The sequence below is a fragment of the Oryzias latipes genome, chromosome 15, assembly GCF_053564925.1.
Source record: "Oryzias latipes strain Hd-rR chromosome 15, Olatipes_Hd-rR_3.1".
NCBI lineage: Eukaryota > Metazoa > Chordata > Actinopteri > Beloniformes > Adrianichthyidae > Oryzias > Oryzias latipes.
The window spans coordinates 21,815,027-21,838,496 of NC_136251.1; the positions used below are offsets into that span (position 1 = coordinate 21,815,027).

Genomic DNA, 23,470 nt, shown 5'->3' on the forward strand with positions numbered 1-23,470 from the left:
ATGTGATTTGAGCATTAGGTCTGGACAGTGACTGGTATTTAAGCAAATGATATATGAAGCAGAGAGCAGAGGATATTTACTCATTTGTACAGACAACTCCAGACTACCACCTCTAATTGAGACATATGAAATACACTTTTCTAATGAAATTTTATTATCAAAGGTCACAGGAATCAGTGAGAAACAACTCTTGGTCGCAGTCCTTCCAGGCGTACCAACCACAGCGGAGATTTTCATCGTGTCTGAGAGGGCGTCAGCCGAGAGGCAGCTGAATGAAAAGTGGGTGCACCTGAGTCAGGTACTGTCACTTTTTTGGTTGATTCACAGTGTGACTGAACGAGTCAAACCCAATACCAAAGTATCCCAGACTAGTTTTTAACCTTTATTTTTGCCAAATTAATTCAGTAGACCAGAGAAACTAATAAAATATGATTCACATGGCTTATTTATTTAGCAAATAAGTCAATACTTGTTTTTTGTTTTATTTTATTTCTTCTATCATAAAACCATAATTCATTATTTGTCTCAAGTGAATATAAACACGTTTCAGTTAGGTAATTGATCACAATAAAATGCTTGACAGTTATATTATTATTCTAACTCATTTTGTGTGCAGCTTGATGTAGAGAATATGTGACCAAAAACAGGGAAGTTAGCTTTGTCTAAACTAAATATGGACGTGGTGCTCATTGTGATGGATCACTGAAGGCAGCTAAGTTTCTAGTCTCCATTTGTGTTTTTATTGCAGAGAGGAGGAAAAAAAATATACATAATTTTGGATTGTGGGCAAGAAAGACACTGTTATGCCTCAGAAAAGGTCAGCCTTAATGAGAACTGTGTTCTTTAGAGGTAATTGGGGTAATACATGCAGACACTGTTGTGGTCCGTTAGGCAATCACACAGAGAAATGGAGAAAGGTGGGGGTTTTTTGGGAGGATTTTGCATCATATTTCAAACAGAATTCTGTTGTTAACTTATATTTCTAATTACCTCCAAAGACCTGCAGTTTCTTTAAGAATCTGCACCTCATTCCTATTTTTTGAATGATCCAATCACACAGCGATATATAAATGTTGAAACCCATTTTTTTCTTATACATAGCTTTATTAATCAAAATGTACACTTTTTCCCAGATTAACTTTGATCTAACTTATTAAAATAAAGATAAAGTGCTAAATATACATTTTCATCATAAAATGTCCTTCTCAGCTAAAGACAAATAAATTTTTAATCAATGAAAAAATACCCCTTAGAGTCACTAGGGGGCAATGTCGCACTATTTAATGAATTGTACTGCAACCAAAGTGTCTTGAGAGGTCAATAAACTTTCAGCTGCTTTATAGAAATTAGATGAACATTAACTTTTTCAATAATAAATAATAACTTAATTTTAAATAATTACAGCCTCAGCCACATTTCGTTTTATCACCAAAAATAAACCCCACCATATGAAAATTCTGGATTTATCATCAGTTAAATATATCAAAATGATCAATTGTAGCTGAAAATAATTTTTAATTATTTATAATTTATTTATTTTTTACAACCAAAACAATATCTCCAATTCATTGCAAGTAAAGATGATTTTGCTGGCTCACAGTCAGCCTTGAACTAAGTTAATAGGTATTTAATTACATTGATGCATCATATAATTGGTTCCATCGAGAAGGGAGACAAACTGGGGCAGGCTGCTGGGATTGGGAATTAAAGCGATGTATTTATCTAAAGCCTGTCTGATTACCTGGCAGAACCTCACAGACAATAGGGTAATAAATCTTCAGTTCACTGTTCTCATCTCCAGTGAATGACTTGCAGTGCGGAAGCATTAAGTGAGCGTGTACCCACACGTACACATGTGGATGCGTGCTGAGTGTATGTGTGCAGCGGCTTATTAAAATGTGTAATAGATTTACTGACCCTGATATGCCACTAGAACAAAAAGTAATTATTCATGCTGTGTAGAGCAGTCTAATTTTAACCAGTGGAAAGATTTTAGAAAGAGCGAGATGGAATTAGTGAGGCATGGCTAAGGACTCAAATGGGCACCGGGAAGGCATTTTGGTCCCTTGTTAAATGACTGCTTCATCAAGGTGTGAGAGGCTGAGCAACTTTAAGGGCTTTGGGGGGGAAAAAATTAAAACAGCAACTTTATGATATTAAAACATACTTTGATTTCCTATAATGTTGCCTCATTGAACTTTTTAAACGGGTAATTGGTTTTCCTCTTTAGAATACGTGTACTGGTGGAATATAGAGGCAAAATTCCCAGTGTGCGTCAGAGAAAAGGATTATTCTTTCCTTAAATGTCACAGCAGCCTTACAAGCGGAACGCCCTTTTACCTGAACGTGTTTCCACCAAAGCCTGCGGGGTTTCTCTGCTGCAGGTGCAGCTTTTTCAAGTGTCATATCAACATTTGCCCCTCTTTAGAAGGAGGGACAAATTCTGATCCATAATTCAGTCCGTTGGATAAAATGACTGCGGGTGAAATATTGATGATAGTGGAACCTGGCTGTACAGCTGCAGCATTACAGAGCCGTCTCTGCTGTGTCACCCCCACTTTTAGCTTTCTCAGGTTCTGCTGAGTGCTTTGAACCAAGACCTGATCCAGTTCACGCTCAAACCGGGGGTGCAAGTTAATGTCTATGCCACCTGGCTGTCTCCAGGTGAGTCCAGCTGCTGATGAGGCCGTTCACTTCTAGTTTTAGAAGTTGAAACTTTTGCCAGTAAACATGAAATGAATTATGCAAATGATAATCTGATAAATAGATGTTGTTTTGCATTTTTTTCCTCTTTTGAAGCTCCTCTTGTGGACAGTGGTGACAGTCTGCACAGTGGTATTGCAGTCATCATGCTAGTGTCGGTGGTTCTGGCAATCCTGGCAGTCTTTTTGGTATATAAATTTAAAAGGTAAGTCCATATTGCAGGTGTCTTTGATCATCTATGATTCTGTGTGTACTGTCTGCAGTCAGTTGTTTCCACTTCCCTGCTTAAGCTTCGTAATTGGACGCTTTTGCTGCTGCAATCCCTGAAAGTTTCCAAAATCCCTTACTCCAAAGTTACAGATGTCTGATCCACAACAACAGCCGAGGGGATGAGACGCTTCCTCTGTCTCAATCTGCAGAATATTACAGGGAATGACAGTCTAATCAATTCTCCCAGAGCTCTGAATGTGTGTCAGACTCCTGCAGTTATCAATATTCATCCATCTGACAATGTGAGAGGTTGACCTTTCACAAATGCTAAACAAAGCCATTCAAGGTGAGCCATACTCTGCAGAATGGCAGCAAAGGTTGAGGAGATAAGTCCTGAGACAACATACATTATACAGTGAGGGACATACAGTAAATAGCAACCCCCCTACCGCAGGTAATCCCATGCCAATCATGGTGAGGGGGGCCGATTTGGTTATAATGCTTATAATGTAAAAAGTTAACTCCATCCCTTGGGATCATAATTGCTAAATGTGAAAAATCAACTTTGAGTTTAAGCCCCCCCCCCCAACACACCAGCTGCAACTCCAACTCACAGGGGGGAAGCTCTGAAATTAGAAATGTGAAAAGTTAAGCAGAATTGGGGTGCATTTGAGGAGATGAAAAATTTAATGAAAAGTGAGGTGAACAATATGAAAGGGAGAGAGCCTTGCCCAGTAGACTGCAAAATGCCCTAGTTTCCAGCTTTTAGGCAATCCTCCCCCATCTCCAACAGTTGGTGGGTGACACATGTTTTATGGAAGCATTAGTTCTTAAACCTGAAGGCAGATTTCCATTATCTATTGCCTTTTTCTATGTTTTTTAAAACCCTACTCTACCTTACCTGCAGGAAGTTTCCAGGCATGAACACATACGCCACAGAGCAGCCGGATAAAGAGCAAGAGGTGATCCCTGCAGTGACCTCTTTAGCAGTTCCAGACCCCGAGGAGGACAAAATGACCTCCCTGGTTCATGTGGATGTACAGCTGGACTCTAAAAGCAGAGGTATGGAAGGGTCACTTTCTCCTCAGACCCATTTCTGGATTGGAGAGAAGGTTGATAGATTGTAGAAAATTGGGCAAAATGCGAGTCACCCCACAAAAAAATCCTTCCTTCCATAAAACTTAGCTTTGATCTTAAGGCTAAGTGTGATGCAGGATGAATTTATGTCATGTGCAGGCTTTTTCTTAAGGTCAAGTGAACAAGTCAATAAAAGCAAAGCAAACATGGAGGGAACTTACACCAATTTACACTTAGTTCTGTAACAAAGCTGTCAAGGCTGCAAAACCGATGTTAAAGTGCATCTGCTAGCTCTGCTATGAAGGTGAGAGCCAAACAGATTCTTGATCAATCAGCTCATGTAGGTCAGTGAAGATCATCTCTCAGTGGTTTATTCTACCACTCTTCCCAAGGCAGTCATAGTGATGGTGTACTTTAAGCAAACCTCAATGCTCCTGAGTGGATTTTAAAATGATAAAATAACTAGATTTTGAAAAAGAATCTCTTCTCTTTTCTGCATTTCAAGAAATTAACCCGTTTCAGGAGGTTTGTATTAAAAATCTATCATTCTGGATTAAACCAATAGAAAAATCACAAACTTGAAATCAAATATTCTTATAAAATGTTTTGATTACACAGTATTTCCCCAAATTCAGCATTAGACTGACCTTTGTATAAATACCTCCTTACAGTCTGCACTCAGTCACAGTCATGCTGGGATGGAAAAACAAAAAAAAAAACAATTATATATATATATATATATACACATATATATAGATGCTGAATTACTTTCATTCACAAGTAATAGGGGTTAAAGCAGAAACCCCAAAAAGCTTTGATTTTTTAGTTTATTATTCAGACAAAATGTATTAAAAGAAATCCAAAACACGGTTCAAAGTACTTAAATTACTTTGTTCTGGGTACCTTGGAGTAAATGCTCACCTTGCACAACCCATGTTAATTTAGCTGTCCTTTTTAACACAGCATATTGCAATCCGACATGCTGCATGTTGTGAACCTTTTAAACTATTTTTTTGGTTAAACAAAACATTTAGTCATAAGGTTTGAAGTATTATTGCAGTTAGAAAAAGATTTTTGATCTCTCAGACATTTCTAAATGATAGTTAAGAAAAAATCGATGTGATCATACAGGATCTTTTTGTTAAGTCAATCTTTTGGACAGGAAAGTGCCACAGAGAGCATGATAATTTGTTTATTTTGTAAAATATTTTTTGTTAAAAAATTATTATTTTAAATTTCAGCTTTTGTCACATCAAAATGTAGACACAAATAAATGTAGTTACAATTTAGCTTTTTTGACCAAACAACCTATTTCACTTTTCATTTGAAAAATTAATAGCAGGCAAAAAGTTTATCTAGTATTTCTTTTTTTCACCATGACTGTTGACTATTGTAAATAAATCGCGACTACTTTTCTGTGTTCTCAACATTGGCATAATCATGGTCTTGTTTTCTTGTTTTATAGATTGACTGACTGCAGAATTATGCTACTGTATACTTTTTTTTTTACATTTGTCATGAGAAAATAAGAGTGAAAAAGTGTGCAAAAAGGTTTACAAAAAAAAATAAAAATCTAGACTCTTCAAAGGTTTTCCTTCCTAACAGTAAAGGTTTATTATGCTGGAGTCACTGCTCAAATTTAAGCCGAAGAAGAAAAAAAACATAGAACCTTATTTTCAGGTTTGGTTGGGTTAAAGTAAAAGGTAAAAGTCCTATCTATGTTCAACAAAAATAAAAACCGGGATAAAGACAGTCCAATTCTAACTGATCAAAATAAAAAAACACTCATCTTAAAACCTCAGTCTCACATGAAACTGAGATTTTCCACCCAGTACTGCAGTATGATTTTCGTAAGCAATATTTCAGTAAATTATAAGCTGTCACTACCGTGACAAACTGCATTTCAAAGTAAAAGCTCTGTGACAAAGAGGAGATATCCACATCTTGTTAATTGCTAATGCTTCTTCTTTTTTTCCCTGCCTTCTCCATACAAAGATGCCAAGAAGCAGTTATTATTATTCTGGCATATATTTATGAAGGCACTATCTTTACTTTGTCATTGCATGATATTAGAGTACACAGGTAAACGAAGCACAAGTGCCAGCTAAAGGGATGAGAGCGTCCAGGTGAAATATTTGATCCAATAAAATAATTAGTGCCCCAGGAAAGCAACAGAGCGGTGAAAGCATTTTCATCTACGTAGCTGCAGTTGATTTATCTCTCCTCATACCTACAGTAAACAATCAACCCATCCAAGATAAATGTGTTTGCCAGCCAAAAAAAAAAAAAAAAAAATCCCCCTAATTCAGATACATAAAATTCCTTCTCTGTCTCTTCCCTATCCTCCCTTCTCCCTCGACAGGCTACCTGCCATCTCACACAGACATCAAGCTCTCTGACGAGGCGCCCCATGTGTTTTAATGTTGGGAGTCTATGACCGACTCGAAAGCAATACATCTTCTTTGGCAGTTACTTCCAGTAAGCTACGAGAGCGCGGTCACAATGAATGGTCTCAAGTGTTTTGCTACCCATGCATGGATGGACCAGTTCACACTGTGCTGCCTAAATCCCTCCAAGGAGACTGTACAGATTTATACTTGCCTCTTGAAAAGGAACACTTTTTGACTGAAATACTTGTATTTTTGCAAGGACATTGATCTTTTTATGTAAATAATGTACATCCATAATGGAAGAAGTAAAGTTATTTGTCTCAGCTGGTTACAGCTACGTTTGCTCAAACAGGAACACATCATGCGCGAGGAGGCGAGGGACGTGTCATAATGTATGGAAAAAACAAATTCCCATTTTTGACTTGTGTTTGTGAAGTTTACTTTCCACAACTGTGCAAAGCTAGCTTATCGGCGTAAGACAGTGAGAGAAGCAAATTCATTAAGCTCTTTGCAATCAGTACATCTTATCACCAAATTCTCATCAGATGAAGGCTCGCAATATCCAGGAGATGATGGAGGACTCCCTGTCCCAGATCTGTGTATTCCATCAAGCTTGTCTCTGCAGCTCGAAATGTTATGTGTCAACGCAAAAAAAAAAAAATAACAGAAGATTATTACAGATAGGTATGCACAGAAGATGAGAATCTGAGCTGTCCCTCTTGTATAGGAGACACAAATAAGTCAGTTTAGGAAAAGTGAAGAAACAGAAATCTGGCTCTGGCTGATCTAAATCATTCATATAGTTTATTATTGCAACAAGACTCCTATATGTGAATGTTATTTGCTTTTTTTTTTGGTGGCAAACTAATGCCTGTTGCCAATTGTGTCCATACTTTGATTTCAGCAAAGACAAAATTTTAATTTACTGAATAATTTCAAGTAAATCCTGCAGCACAGGAGATGTTTATCATAATGCAAAAACGGTGTGCAGTGCCAAATGTGGAGTTTTAATTAGTTGAGTCAAGGTTTGTTTATACAAAAAGACTCCTTGACACAATTTCATAAACTATTTCCCCCTGTCTTTGATCTCTGAAAGTTTTGGAGCCTTTAAACTAAGTTTCTTTTTGTCTCGGTTTATACCACATTGTTTACCCACCAACACGACACCAACCTTAAAAAGCAGTTTCCCAAGCTTCCACAGATGCAGAGGAGCACTCGGTCTGTTCGAGGTTTGCCCCTAAGGACTCAGCGGACAAAAGGCTGCAGATTTGTTCATCTCCTCCGCTGCGAGGGACACTGAGATAGAGAAGACGTATCTCCTGTCAGCACAGCTCAGCCTACGCACACAGCTTCGGTCAGCTGCTGTCTCTTCGGAATAAGTACTGAGGTTCTTCTTCATCAGACTTTTCTTTTTAAGTGTTGGCAGCATCATATGTCAGTAAGACAAATCGGCTACAGGCTTCTCCATACTTCTTCCTCGCAATCTTCTGATTGAGCCAGAAGCATAAATAAACTAGGATGAACTCTCAACATAAGAATTTTTTCTTTTCTTTCACTTATGTTATTTTGTGCTGGTTCCATATCTTTAGGTTCCATTAATTTTCCTGTTAATACAGTTATATTCAAAGTTGCATGGGGTTTCATTTTCTCTTTCGAGCTCCTTGAAACTTGTTTCCGAAGGGGAAAAAAAAAGTGTTAAAAAATGTGGAGTAATTTTTTTTGTTTCTTGAGAAGCTGACCAACTTTTTCATATCAAGTGACGTGATTATCCGGTGAATTGTTTCTGTGTTTTTCATTCGATCTTGCTGAAGTTACCATGGTTGCAGAATAAAGAAAAAAAAAACAGCAGTTATTCATTGTAGCTGGTTTTTAAATTGAGTCCTAGGAGCATGGACAGATTTTTTTTTTTATCTTAAACCATGCAATTGAGCTCTAATTATGCTCAATTAGCACACTTCACTTCAAGTGACTTTGCATCCGTTGAAGTGGTTGTTTTGAACTAAAATGCACTTTTTTTGGGTGATTTGCCTTTTCATAAGTGCTGCTTAGCATGCTCAAAGTTTTACTCCATCCATTTGTCTGATACAATAGGACTGAGCAGGGAGGACCAAGAAAAGCACACAGTCGCCTGGAGTGATTCTAATGGACCGGTTCCTCAGCTTTCCCACTGCGCAACAAATTAATTATCCCCTCTCCAGGAAATCAACGCAAACACACACACACACACACAATCAACAAAGAAGATTTTCCCGGTCTGGGTAGCACCTTGAATGAAAAATTGTCCCACAACAATAACCCACAGCAATATTGTGTTAGCCACAGTGTGAAATTGATGAGTATGTTTCCTTTCATTGAGTGCTGCATTACACTGTCTGGCTGCAGAGAATCATCCATTAGTGATTGTCACCGTTCAATTTGATTGTGTGACGCCGAACATCCCAGGGCGGCTGCAGAAAGACCTTGGTGTTAATTCAGACTGAGAGCTGGAGCAGGAGCAGGAACAAGACTCTCAGGGCGGTAATAGTTGCTGGATTGATGGAGACTGGAGAATGATACAAAGGTTGGAAACAAAATGCAAAGCAGAAAACCTGCTATTGTTTTCCCTCCCCTGCTTTCAGATTTTGTCAACTTAAATGGCCAATTCATAGTCAATAAGACGAGAAAAAAAAGTCAAAAAATAGCCGTAGTTCTCAACAGTCATTCAAAACATCAGTAATTGTTCCCATTAAAGAGAAATCATCTTTGCGGTGGAGCCTCAGCAGCTAAAATCAAGCTCAGTTTGAATGCCAGATGGGAATCCTCACGTTGCTGTTATTTCACCTTTGACCATTAAAGCTGACTTCAGTGCCTCTGTGAGATCATTAACAGTGACACGCTGAGGCTGATATACTGGCTCCCACAAGGTAAAGACTGATCAGATAAGATTGCTAGAAGAATACAGCGTCTCGAACCCAAAGCCAGTAAATTTCAGGCCACATATTCTCACATTCCCCCCAAACATCACAGAGAGAGAGAACAAAAAACATAATTATATAAAAAAATACATTTATTTGGAACAATTCCAATATGGGAATTGGTTACAGTAAGAAATGTGATTTTAAACAAGATGATCCTATTATTTGTTTTATATAACTGACCAAACGAACAACATTGTTGATCATATCATGCACAAATCTGCACAAGTAGACCATTAGACATGGTGTTTAGTAATGTATGTGTAACTTTTGAACCACCATAATATATATAGAATTGTTTATTTATATGTACATATACCAAAGTCAGCCACCGCAATATAGTTTTCGACCACAAGTAATTTGGGCATGCTTTGTGAAATAAATTCAAAATAAAGAAAAAGATTGGTGCACAAATTTGACATACAACTTTTGAGTCATGAAAATACACAACCGCCAGACTTTATAATGGAGGCAAATGGAACAGTTGTATCGTATTTTATTTACAATTTGGCAACATTATTGCCAATAAGGCCAGACTTTTGTTGTTTAAGAAAGAGCTATGAAAACCTCCAGACATTTAAACCACAATATGATATATATACTGTGTGTGTCTTCAAGCATTCACAGCTGTCAGATTCTAACATTTGTACACATGTATTCTATATTTACAACATAAAAACCTTATTTTATTGAAGCAGTAAAAATATTCAAGGTAATGGGACAAAAAATCTACAATTGTGTCCTGTCATGGAGGCAGGCCTGGATGGGTCTTCTTTTTCACATCTGTTCAAATGTAAATTTAAAAAAAAGGGCAGTTAAAAAAACCAACGAATGAAACAAAAGTATTTGAGAGACTTCACGGCCTTAACTCGTACGATGACAGGACATGAAAACAGGAGAACCATTCTCAACATGTCATGTACAGTGGAAAGTCGTTATAATCAATTATTGGAACTTTAAACCAACTAGAATCAGGTCTACTCATTTTAAGTATTAAATAATCTAAGATCATTTGTGTTATTTTTTCATATTACATTAACTGACATTCAAACATACAGTCATTCATTTTTAAAGTACAGTTTGCTGTACTTTTATTGTGACATAGTAATGCATACATTTAGCTCAAAAACAGGAAAATGTGTGATTGGTAGATTATTTTCTTTTGTTGTTGCAAAGCATTATGTCAATAAATCTCTGTTAGAAAGGCTTTTTTTTTTTTTTTTCACAGGGTGACACGTGTAAGGAACACACATTTGTGAGATGAGCAGCTGGAGATGTGGGTTGCGTCCATGAATAATTTGCCAAATCTTTTCTGCATATGCAAAACATCTTATTTTCCTAATGCTATTGACTCCTGTTGTGAGTTTCTTGTACCTCCAGGTGCTGCCAGTCAGGTGCCAAAATTACAGTCGGGGCCGAGAAAAAAAATGCCAACACAATATAGGACAAACTGGAATCCATTCTCAATTCTCAAGGAGGCCTGCCATGACTGTCCTCCACTATTTAGACTATTATTGTTCAGCGACAAGTTAAGAATCTGCCAATGGTAGTCTTAATATAAGGTCAAAATGTGAAAAAGAAGCAAAGAATGCTAATCTGATTGCTGCAACAACAAAGTACAATGCATGGATTGAAGCAGTATGATGGTGTGGTGTGGCGCTCACTCATTCAAAAAGTGAGACTTTGTCATCATTAAAGGTAGAAAGAAATCTGGATGAGGTTCTTCAACCAGCGACATTCCCATATTGCTACCGTGTGCGACTGAACTCTATTTTCTAAAACTAACTCGCACCAACTTGAATTTGTGCATCAGGGGTGTCCAGCTTCAATGTGAAGTCAATGTACAGATGTGATCAGAGGTCCTGCAGGGCGTTTTTGAGCATCAGGTGCAGGGCGCCGGTCTAGCAGCAGCGCGTTTCGAATGTTTCTAGACTCAAATATCTAAACTTCGGTGAAGAATTCATGTTGCGTCAACCCCTAAGGACTAAGCTTTGACCCGTAATGGGTTGATGACGCGATCAGCGGGTGGAGTCCAAAAGCCACATGGAGGAGAACAATCAGATTCTCCTCCATGTGGCTTTTGGACTCCACCTGAACTTTATATTTTTCTTGTTCGCAACGAGACATTAATAAAAATATATTTTTTCCAGGCTCGAACTTAAGCAAGCAAGTCGTGAAATTGGGTCACAGAGAGGCAGAAGTATCGATGAAATTCAAACGCAGTGAAGCTCACCGTACCGTGAGCGTCTCTGAATGATCCCAGGAAACCAGACACGGGGACGTGTTTGCCGATCCTTTTGTAGAGCTCTCCAAAATAAATCCGCTTGATCTCTCAGTATCTTCCATGTATTGTGTATGTATGGCTAAAATCTCCTTCTCAGTAGCTCCTCCCACACACTTTAGGAGCTTCAATTTCATGAACACATTTTAGTGTCAAGCAGCAAATTTTTACGCGCGTCAAGAGTGGCAGCGGGTTGCAAATTTGACCCCAGAATCTCTTTTGGCATGAACCTATTATTTGGATGACAAATACCACACCACAGAGGATATCTTCTCAGAGACTACCTCCAGAATTTGGGATTTGACAAGAAGAAAAGATGTAACAGCAATCTTGAATCCCCAATGAACACTTGTGGGATCTGATTTTAAACATTTAATTGGGTGCATTTTAATTAATCTGCTGCTAATCTGCATGTTCTACTCAAATATGGGACCATTTAATCTTATAACCAGGTTCCACAAAAGCAAAAGATTAATTGCAAAGAAGCATTGACACAGCAAAGAAATGATCTACCAGACACAAATTTCCATACTTTCTGTGTTACACTGATGTGTAAATAATCAAAATGTTAGAAAAAATGTACAAACTATGAAAGTATTTATAACCATGTGTGACCCCGCATCGAAGTGGAGGATTGTTAATCCCAGATGCTGTCACACTGCCCACTCTGCCACCTGTGAGCGGAACTCTTTACGTTTAACAAGAACATCAGTTTGCATAAAACATACAAATAAATAAATAAAGCCAAAGTAAATGATGACATCACAAGTGAAAGACAACAAGTTGTACTTTTCCTCCAGAATCCATTTGTGTTACACGTTAGTACAGTTTGGGAATTCTCTGGTGACAATTCTCTCCATATTTCTTCCAAATCCCCCTGAAATTATGAAAACAAATGATAAAATGCAGTACTGCAAGAACCATTCAGCTGTTTTGACATACATGTACATTGGACAAACACTTATTGGTCATGCACATGTGACCATTGTCTGAGAAGATATCTGTCCGAACCAAAAGGACAATATCCAAGCAGGTCTAAGCATAAGAAGGAAGCCATTATTAATGAACATATCTTTCCTGGGTCTAGGCCTTTAACTCAAATTCAATCATTTTCATAATACAGCACAATTCAAATTTGACCTGTGTGAGATATAACGAAGGAGTAAATTAATTAAGGTCAAGCTCCAGTTGTCAGCTGAGATTTACTCTGGAGGTAATAATTTATGAGATTGAAATTGCATTTCCCACATCACCATATACATCACGTGGACCGTGTGAGCCATTACACAAATTATGGTTTGTAAAGAATGTAAATTAATCAATAGATTTAAAAAAACTAAGATTCAAAACATGACAAATGAATAACTTCCAAAACTCTTCAGACCCTGATTTTCTAACAGACAGAATTCAAAAGCTGCAAAACAGAAAAGTCCTTCACCTTGACTCCCCTCACAAACTTTGTAAGATGAGTAGGAGTAAAATGAGTTTCTGTTTTTATTTCATGCGCATTTTGGAAACTGTATAACAAAGATGATGTGTCATCAAAGTTGGAATACTATTAACAATAATCTAAGTGGGTCTAGCCCAATGGAACATTATTCTGTTGTGCCTCATTTACTCTGCACATAGTTTGAAGTCTTTTCATTTGGGTTTGTTGCTTTTTGTCTGTTTAATTTTACAGTCTCCTGTTACCCAACACATTTAATTATGATAAATTAGACTGTTGTTTCGCCACACAGGATAATTGCAGCTCATTTTTGCATTTTGTGTTTGCATTTTCTTCAACCCTTTCTGGTTGTAGTTTCTACTCACAGAGCAGCACTATCCAATGTTTACATTTCATTATGGCAGTTTTAAAGATCCTGATTAGAGAAACATAGACTCTTTGGAGTAGTTTGTTAAATAATTATGAAAATGTCCAAGTCACATCCATATTTGTTTTGTTTTTTGTGTTTGTTTCCCATCTGCATATTTTTTTAGAGGTAAGGACACCTGCTGAGGCCCTGCAAATTGACCAATCAGACTTCACAGCCTATCAACAGGAGATCTATAACACTCCTGGAGAGACACTGAGTGTTTGTCCTCATGATCCTCTTAATGCCTTACTCACAACTGCTATTACGGGTGGATACGGGCTGTCTGCGGGTGAAGAGTTAGCAAATCTGCCAATTCTGGTGCCTCTGGGCATGCAGAAGTTCATTAACTGTTCAGTAGGCCCGTAGTACACAAATATTTATGCACATTTTTCCTATGGGCATGCTGTTGGCGACTGGTTGTAGTGAACACCTAAACAACACGTAAGGGTGAAGTAGGTGAGACGCAGGAACGTCTCATACACTTTATTTTTCATTTTTTCACCCCCCTGAAACCTGCACTCTGCACAAGGGGCTTGTTAGTGCTGCTCAAGTTATAAGTACACTCTTTGCTTGCAGCCTGAATATAAGAAATGAGGAAATTAGAAAGTGCAGTTTGTGTGGGCATACGGGCACTCTATGGCACTTGCGCATCACCTGCCAAACCCCATGCAGCATTTACACAAAGTCAGTAAGGAGCCAGTGAGCCCACCTCACTATTGACTGGAGTATGGAGCTAGGGGACCATACCACAGCATCACATGTACATCCTATGTGTCGTATCTTACATTATCATATCCTTTCAAATACTTAACGAAACAGTTACCACATGTGTGGTGATGGTTGGTTCCATTTTCATGACGTCCCTTGAGGTGGCCGCAGAGCCTGGAGCGAACTGCTAAACCTACATATGCTCTCTTTCAGCGAGATCTGCGACCCTTCACGGGCTGGACAACCCAAAAACCAGCAACACGGGTTTCCCCCTTTATATGACTAAGGCATTAGTTGTGTTAATGTCTTTGAGACCTGTGGGTGGGAGGTTTTTAACAGGGTACCCTATAGATGCCAATCAATTAATTTATGTAGGATGCACTATTGGTCAGAATCACCCATTGTATATTTTTATAAACACATTTTTGTCATTTTTCATTTCCTTTGGTAATAAAAGCCCTTTAAAACCAGTGCATTGGCATGTCTTATGTTACTGTCCCCTAAAACCCTAGACAAACCATCCTGTGAGTGTAAAACCCAAAAATATTTTTAATGGCAATAGTCAATCGTGGAGAAAGTATGCAATATAATCTGACATGTAATAATGTAATAATTGAACATTAAAACTAATTCTCATTCCTTAAACATTCAGGATATATGATCTTTCTAAGATTTTTAAAATGAATTCAAAGCACATGATGGAGATTAAATAGATATATCTTTTTCATAGAAAGGGTGAATCTACAGATTAACTACGTTTTCTACAGTCTATGGATTGGGCAACACATGTTGAAATTTTGTGTCCAGGTTTGATGCATCACCCACACTTTGGAATCTCCACTAAACTGAGAAATACATGTTAAATCTCAGTTTTTCAAATGCGCCTTTAACCATTTGGCTTCAACATTAATCAAGAGACAGATCTGTAACTACACGTGGACCTCATTTTTCATCTTTGTCCAATTCCGCTTTACTTGAACTGATGTGTTTTGATTTGGACAACTGCACATAAAGATTAAAGCAAATTTCCAAACATTCAATTACATGCATAAACACTGCAATGGTTTTAAATAGATATAGCCACGTAGCAAAGCCATATGAAAACAAAACCAAGCCGAAAGTTGGAAATTAACTGAGTGAACCGAAGATCAAAAGGTCTCAAGCAGCTCTGCTCTTTAATAAATAAACACTTTCTAAAGAAACCAAAAGGCAGTTAATTTGTTTCAGATCAGCAAGGACTTGGAAAGGTAGAAACAGCTGAGAAATGAAGAACAGCCAAAGTGCTGAGTGACCAGAAAAAAGGCCTGCAGCCCACAAGTCTATGTCAGAAGCACTGCAATGCTACTTTTGTCAAATGGTCCACTCTGGGAGCCGAGACGGAACAGCTCTCATTTCGAAGGCATCACGGTGGATGTCAGCAGAAACATCAACACATTAACTTGTCATGAAGATATCTAAGTTGTATGCAGATGCGGCAGTGGGGCTCTTGGTGGGCAACAGGACGCGCTGCAGTGATAAATACTTTTTAGCTCCGCGGACGTGCGCTGCACTTCAACACGGAGTACAATACTCTCGTATCAACCATTTATGCAAAGCTGAAGCAAGCCTACTGCCTCCGCGTGCAGCAAATGCAATAAGTATGTACTCACACACTAAGTGATGTATTTTTAGAGCAATTAAATTTTAATCTGTATCAGTCTCTTTCAGTGACAGTCATCCTATAAATCCTGTTTTAATGGATAAACGGATCAGAGTTCATAGGTATTAATAGAGTGTGTTCAGAAGAAAGCAAAATTCTGTTATTACACATTTTCTGAGTGAGGTTTTTGAGATCCTAAAACATTTTCATAAGAATAAACACGTTAATTGTGTTGTGGTTTAAATTTTTTGTCTTATGCATTCTATATGTTTTTCTTTGAAAGTAAAAAAAAAAAACATTTCATAAATTGCAGATCAGCTTTTTAAATCTACCTGGAATAAGAAACAAAAATCATAAAAAAACCTTATAATCTTTATTTTTTATTTTTTTAAAACAGCAAAAATGTTTTCTTTTAGTCCTTAAAATGCTCTTTCAGACACCGGAAGCTGCCTACATATTTTTCTCTGTTACAGTAAGACTTGAGTGGTGCTAATTGTGGTGATCTATAGGTGTTTACCTCTGCTCCTGCTCTCCAGCTCTTTCTCCATTAGCTCCTTCTGAGAGGGGAACTCACTGAGCTTGACCTTGGACTTGGCGTCACTCTGGCCCACTGTGCTTATGACCTCTGGCTCCTTCTCATGGGTGTCCTCAGTCTGTACATGGATCCAAGGGATTTTCCTGAACAGGGCAGCACAAGTCGGGATGATAAATGTCTTTATTCACAGGTGAGCTATGTATAATTTTCTTTCTTATCTGAGTGGACAAACCTTTTAAACTTGTAGATAAAAAATGCAGCTAAACCGACAAACACCACAGTGAGCAACATCAACATGGCCGACCCACTGTGGATGGAGTTTGAATGCACAAGAGGTGCTGAAACACAAGGACATTTTGATTAATGTGTGAGCCATTTGCTGTACAGTTTTCTTCCAACTAGGACAACTAATATTTTTCAATTTGGGAGATTTTTTCTGTTTTTTCTGTTTTTTTTGTGTGTGTGTCATTTTTCTATGAACAGTGATGGTTTTTAAAACAGGGTGGTTGATGACTAATATGCACCTATTGCACCCAAACAATAGGTTTCCTTTGTAACGTTTCACAACAAGGTGCACAAAAGGTGTAGCAAGAGGGGCCAGTTATTCAAGAGTTTCTTTAGACAACGATTCATCAGTAACGGTTATTAGATCAATCAAACTCGTATGAAACACCTTAGGGAGTTAGCAGTCATCTGTAAATTGGTCGGTTGCAAGTTCTAATGCTTTCTTTATTATTTCCAACTTTGTAAAGGAGAACTTCTTTATAAAACTAATGCTGCTTCAGAAAGTTGTTGCACATAAAAAGTTGCCAAGGCAATAAGAAACAGATTAGTAAAAACTTTGTGTCTCATTAGGCAAGTAGTTTTCTTTTTAGAAAGAAACGATTTATGAATGTAAAAGTATACAAATGATTGCTAAGATGGACAAGTATGTGCTAATAATCATTAAGTATTGTGTCAGTAATCATGCAATGGAGATTTTACATGTAATCATTTACAGAATCTCCTCTCTCACTGCAGGCACCACCAGTCGTCTTTCCTTGTCGGAGTGCTAGGGGCTGGAAGGGTAGCTGTGGATAAGGGCTGTGGATTAAGTTGTTGAGTTGACCACTCTTGGCTTCTTTGACAGATCTGGCTTTGGTGCTTATCCAGTTTTTCTAAGCACTGAGCTTTTTTCTTTCACCGCCTTAAGGTTTCTCAATCCTGGTACCTATACACACCTCAAATTCTTGCTGTGCTATAGAGTGAAGAACCACTGCATGTGTATAAGACTGACAGGCTACCTAGTCAAAGGATTTTATATGCATATACATTTTTTTCATACACACAGTTGGAAGTTATCAAAATTGGCTCTGCACATGTCCGAACACACACAGGTTCTCTAGAAGCCCTGGAGCTGAACCAGTTAAGCAATTTGACTGACAGCTGCACTGACCCATCAGTAGCTCTTCAGTGGTGGGAAAGGCCTGTCTGAAGGCCAGCGTCAGGGCTTTACATCTGTTTGGACAGCTGCAGGAAGCCACTGCAGAGATCTGATAGGTGGAGTGTCATTTTCTTTTGACTGATTAAAAATAAGACTGGCAGCTGAATTTCAAAACAATTTTCATCAGTAATATGTTGCATTTATGCGTTGCATATTGGTGCAAAGCTGATGTTCTCCACGCCTGAATCCTCTGATTCACGCTGATCGCATAAACAGTTGAGGAGTTATGCTATGTCAAAGAGCGTGTGTCATCTCAGCGTTGCTGGCAACTTCTCCGGTTCTAAGGGTTAAGCACATTGATTTAACATGTGTTGCTGCTGGTTTCTGGCTGTTCACTAACTTTGATTAAAGTCAACAGTTGAAATAATACAAGGTTACCTAAAATGGGCTGTCAATTATTACATTAGTTGTCACGCTCCTAGGTTTGTGAAATTTGCTCTCCATATTTGACCCATTCCCTGGGGGAGAGGTGTGCTGCAGACACAGCTCGCTTGTGGTAGTTTAACCCCCAAATCCAACCCCTTAATGCTGAGTGTCGTGGAGGGAGACATTGGGTCCCATTTTAGAGTCTTTGGTATGACTTGGCCCAGGATTTGAACGCATGACCGTCCAGTCTCAGGGCGGACGGCCAGTACTCTAAGGCCACTCAGCTGATAATAATCAAAATGTTTTTTGTTTTTTTAATGGTTTATACAGTTTATGGTTTATGACTTATGTAAAAAAATTTCACATTAATTTCAAATTGTAAGGACTGTGAAATAACTGAGCAATTATTATCATTATTATTATTTTGAAAAAATGAACACTTTTAAACGTTGACCATTCAATTAACTAGTTGATTTTTCAATTTGACATCCACAAAGCAATTTTTTTTGTTTCCTTAACTGTAAGAGTTAACAAGTGTAATCAAATTTGATTTAAAAAAAATTTTGATTTGATAAAAAGTTAAAGAAAAGTAAGTAGCATTTTCTTTTTTATATGACAGTTTGCTGTTTTTTTACAAAGAGATTACCATTATTATACCATGTCAGGCATCAACTGCAGCTGCAGGCTAAAGTGCACCTCTTTGCAAGTTATCCCCTCAGGGCATTAAAGAGAACCTTTAGGAGGCCTACTGTTTCCCCCTGGGGTCTGTCATAAGGTAGCAGCTTATGCATAGGCCTGGCTTTTCAAATGCTGAGATGCAATATTCAAAGTACTTCCCCTTGCCACCCATCTTTCTCTCCTTCAGACAGAAGCCCATGAAGTGTATGACCTTTCTAGATCATTTTAAAAGCAACCCAGACCTTTGTATGCAGACACAAATGAAGACAGATTCATTGGTGGATGAAAAGGGTAAAGGCACGCAGGCTTGATCGACACGTTTTTGCGATATGCTAATGACCGAGTGACCCTGCCAATTTCCTGTGCATACCAAATGCATTCTTTGTCAATCACATCATTGATCGGCTGATTTCAAACAGAGCTACTGTCCCCTCAGGTATAATATTGGCACGCTGTGAACAATATTTAATCCCTGGGATTTACTGTACTTTCTTTCTTCTTTTTCAGCACTGGTTAATACTTTGTGTCAAAAGAATTTATGTGAGACTGATTCTTTCTGCCCTTGCAAGCCGAAAATACTGCAAAAATGCATCTACACCATAATAAATTGGCATAAATTGAACCTTGGGTCTGTTGTGATTTATGCACCTTCAAAAGTGTTACAAATGTAGGATTTCATGCACAGAAAAAGGGACTTAAAAGGCCCGAAAAAACTTACCCAGGGTTTGCTGAGTCATGTAAATAATAATGTGAACATCAGGTTTCAGCTCAAACTGGACCAGGCCTTGGTTCAAAGCAGAAACAAAAATATCTGATATCTGTTTAGGATGGAAATAAAGAGAATATTTACAATATATTTATGTGGAAAATGCCAACAAAAGGGAAAAAAGGAGAAGAAAAAATATATTTATTTAACTGATATAACCTTGTTTATGCTTTGTCCTTTTTTTAAGTAGAATTAAAGCAAATTCCAATCTTTTGCATGATACATGAAATTAAAATAGGCTAAAAAAATGAAAACAATCAATTTTATCTGCACTAAATAAAAAGAAAATAGATTAAACAAAGTCATATTAGATGGTGAAACCATTGTTGCCTTATGCTACCAGCTAAAGAAAGTTTAACATTAATCAGAGTGACATCAAGGCACCTGAAACATGTCAAAAAGGACTATTATGGGTTGATCCTAGGTTCAAGGTCTGACAAAGCATTTAGAAGAATTTCCAGTGAAATTAAGGTGACACTGGAGTAAACCTCCACCTATAACACCATACACTATACACCTACTGTGATGACTTCAGTTTCAGATGAGCCACCTATGCCATTTGGCTTTGTCTCGAACATACAGCCAACTAACTGCTCTGCTTTAGTCTCGGTTTTATTTACAAAAAATTTCAAAGATGAATGAGCTGAACTTTGGATCAAACTTTTATAATTTACAGATCAGGCTATGTTTACAAGCTTGAACTATCTTAGTTACTACAAACTAAAAACTCCAGTAGCTAAATTTTGCAGCAGAGGTTTAATGCCTGCCAAGACAGCCGAGGAGTAAGGAGATCTGAGGTGAACCCAAAATGATGGAAGACTGAGGTTTACTCCAAATACCCACCTAATTTTTCAAAGGGTAGTTTTTTGCAAATTTTCACTGAAGACAGCTGTAATTAATGAATGCATAGCTCCCACAGTTCATCACTGCTGGATTGACCCCCCCCCCCCCCCCCCGGCAACTATCCTTCTCACTGTGCAGAAATCTTGTCTGTATAGGTGTTGGCTGAACCTTTTAAAACTGTCACGTCAGTCCATGGCTAAAAGTAACCAAAAAATTCTTACTACCGGTAGTCATTGTAATTTGAAGTTTCTTAGAAAGTGATGAACTGCTTTAAATATATTCTATTTGCAAAGAAATTTGAGAAAGTTTCCCACATGTAGGCTGTGACCATGATATACTTATTTCTGTGCACAAAATTATTAATCATGGTCACAAAATGGTTATGTGTGCACACAAGGTAGTCTACTAATATTGTGTGCAGAAAATACTAACTTGTTCCCACAAAATGCTAATAAAATACTAATATGTGGACATAAATTACTGATATTTGGGGGATCTTTTTTTTGTGAATTTCATGTACAGGGCTTTGTTCTTTTAAGATGTAAACATTTTAAATGTAGTCCAACTTTGGTGGCCCTAAAACGGTTTTTGAATAAGTCAAAAGTTGCATTCTGTGGCTCTTACTGTCTGCAGGTCTTCCTCGCTGCTTCTCTTGTGCTCACTGTACGTGTGCTCATATGGCAGAATAAAGAGCTCTGCAGTTGTTGGAAGCCCTGGGTACAATGACACCAGCAGCTGATCTTCGGGCACTCCAGACACTTGCTGTGACCAAACAAGCAGACAACAAGCAGATGTAAGTTCATTATTGAGGTTCAAGTTTTGTCAAATCAACTCCCAGTTCACAAAGTGAAATGCGGTCCCAAAGCTAACCGTTTTGACATCAACTTAATTTGAAATCCACAGTGACTGTCTCTACAAATACATAAGGAGGATGAAGGATCATCACTGCTTTATTACCGTATACAGATATAAAATAGTAACGAACCTAAAAGCAAAGTCTAGTCTTGGTTTGGCTTTTGGGATTTGCTGTACCTGTGACAGAGCTGTCCGCACCACACGGCCTATGTCCTCCCTCCACTCAGATATGTCAGGGTTGTGCTCGTCAAGAGTTGGAGAAAACGACAACAGCAGGGACCTGAAGAACTCTGCAAAACAAAACAAGAAGAGAAAATCTGAAGTGATGTCTGTTAAATATGAATGCTACTTCTGGTTTAGTTGTTGATTAATCTGATGTGCAGTTTTGTCCTTTTTCATTTGGCTTCATGCGCCTTGAAGTTAATTGGTGCACCAGGTTTCATGTTCGGGAAACCGTGACGTTTTATTCATTAAGCAGGATCTACGTTAACAAGACACTGGTTACAGCGCCGACCAAAACGCCCCAAGCATTTTCTTCAGATACCATATTGCACATTTGTGTATCTTTTTATAAAATACTTTGAAGCTTCCTCCCACAACTCACCTCTAACAGTTATGACTTTCGAGTCTTGCATTACTGTGCTTCCACAAGCAACCTGGAGAGTGACCTTGTTTTTTCCCACTCTGTGAAACGTGTGCGAGATGCTTCCCTCCAAGGTTATAATGGGCTGGATTTCAAAAGGAAAAAAAACAAAGGAACTGCACACAAAAAGCTGCATAATATTGAATACTACATACAGTCAGTCCCTGACTCACTGTATAATGAGGAGACTTACTGCAGAGAAGACAATTAACATGATAAATTTCACAAACCATCCCAGCTGGATCTGCCAGTAAGATAAAGGGCATCCATGTGCAATCAGATTTTGCATGATTTGAGAAAAATCTGCAAAGTTAACTCTTACAATGTAATCAGCAGCATCGGGAGTGAACTGGGAGAGTGGGAAATAAAACTGGACCGGATGGAAAATGTGTGAAACTGTGGCAGGCGGGGGATAAACTTCTCACCTCGGAGCTGTTGTCGAACCACCAGAAGAAGGTCAGAGTTCTGGAGTGGCTTGGCCAAGCCACTGCAGTGAGATTAGCTGCCTTCCCCCTGATGGTCACAATAGGAGCGGAGAGATATATACGCTCCACTGGACCTGAGGCAGTAACACAAACACCAACACATATCCATTTGTACATCAAATTAATGCATGCAGGAAGGCATTATTGTGTTTTACAGCTAGTGTACAAGTACTGTAGCTCCAGGTGCGTGCTTTTGCATTTTCCAAGGCTGAAATGCTTCAAAATGATGCAACCACGACTGACATAAAAGTCAACAGCGAAAGGAGACATGACTATCCATGAAAAAGAGGAGCCTCATGCTCTATGCATTGCCGCAGGAATGAGTAATGATGTTACTTATTCACATACTGGTGATGTGCAAAAACAGCACGCTGCTGTCAGATCCCTGGCTGTTTTCTGCCGAAGCTGTCACTCGGTAAATCCCAGTCGTTCTGTAGATGTGCTTGATGCCATCACTGGTCCTGCTCAGGTTAGAGTATGTGATCTTGATGCCGTCTCCGAAGTCGAGCTGGATGCTGGTGCTCAGCGACTCTCCCTGCGGACAGATGGAATGACACGGCATCTGTCATCACTGCTTTGATCAGCACGTATCATTTAGGCCACATTCAGCTGGATGCAGCCCAGTCGCCCGCCTAAGTGCCTGAGCTGAGGCCTCCCTGAAGCTGTGCCACAATTGTTCTACAGGTCAATATGGATGGAAGACGACAGATATAAAACAAAGAAAAAAAGAAAAGCACCACAGAGATTGGAAAGATCGTCAGATGTTCAAATTTTAGAAAAAGTAGTTCATAAACCATCTAGAGGTTGAACAAAAACTTTGAGAATTAAATAACTCTGGGGACAAAAACTTTCAAAAATATGTTTGGTTTCTATGCAGAAGCTATTATACATCTGAGGCTGGATAATAAAATTAAAATATCATTACACTAGACAAAGTAATTTATCTGTAGTGTGTGTTTCTTTAGCTACATTGTAGCAAAATGGCAGCATCTGTTAAA

General features: G+C 38.4%; 2 protein-coding genes across 2 annotated transcripts in view; one reads left to right on the forward strand and one right to left on the reverse strand.

Moving 5' to 3' along the window:
• LOC101170785 (VPS10 domain-containing receptor SorCS1) overlaps positions 1 to 8,228 on the forward strand; it is a 64,116-nt gene extending 55,888 nt beyond the window's left edge. The window contains exons 23-27 of the mRNA XM_023963117.2: positions 164 to 298; positions 2,565 to 2,664; positions 2,800 to 2,908; positions 3,821 to 3,975; positions 6,353 to 8,228. Coding sequence (XP_023818885.1) covers positions 164 to 298; positions 2,565 to 2,664; positions 2,800 to 2,908; positions 3,821 to 3,975; positions 6,353 to 6,411 — 558 coding nt within the window. The 3' untranslated portion in view covers positions 6,412 to 8,228. The remainder of the gene's footprint in view (positions 1 to 163; positions 299 to 2,564; positions 2,665 to 2,799; positions 2,909 to 3,820; positions 3,976 to 6,352) is intronic.
• A 3,998-nt stretch (positions 8,229 to 12,226) lies between these two features.
• sorcs3b (sortilin related VPS10 domain containing receptor 3b) overlaps positions 12,227 to 23,470 on the reverse strand; it is a 48,974-nt gene continuing 37,730 nt past the window's right edge. Inside the window, exons 19-27 of the mRNA XM_004077342.5 lie at positions 22,821 to 23,007; positions 22,413 to 22,546; positions 21,949 to 22,072; positions 21,522 to 21,634; positions 21,114 to 21,251; positions 19,599 to 19,698; positions 16,586 to 16,691; positions 16,336 to 16,496; positions 12,227 to 12,492 (exon numbers count right to left, since the gene is read on the reverse strand). Of these exons, the coding sequence (XP_004077390.2) occupies positions 12,428 to 12,492; positions 16,336 to 16,496; positions 16,586 to 16,691; positions 19,599 to 19,698; positions 21,114 to 21,251; positions 21,522 to 21,634; positions 21,949 to 22,072; positions 22,413 to 22,546; positions 22,821 to 23,007 (1,128 nt within the window). The 3' untranslated portion in view covers positions 12,227 to 12,427. The remainder of the gene's footprint in view (positions 12,493 to 16,335; positions 16,497 to 16,585; positions 16,692 to 19,598; positions 19,699 to 21,113; positions 21,252 to 21,521; positions 21,635 to 21,948; positions 22,073 to 22,412; positions 22,547 to 22,820; positions 23,008 to 23,470) is intronic.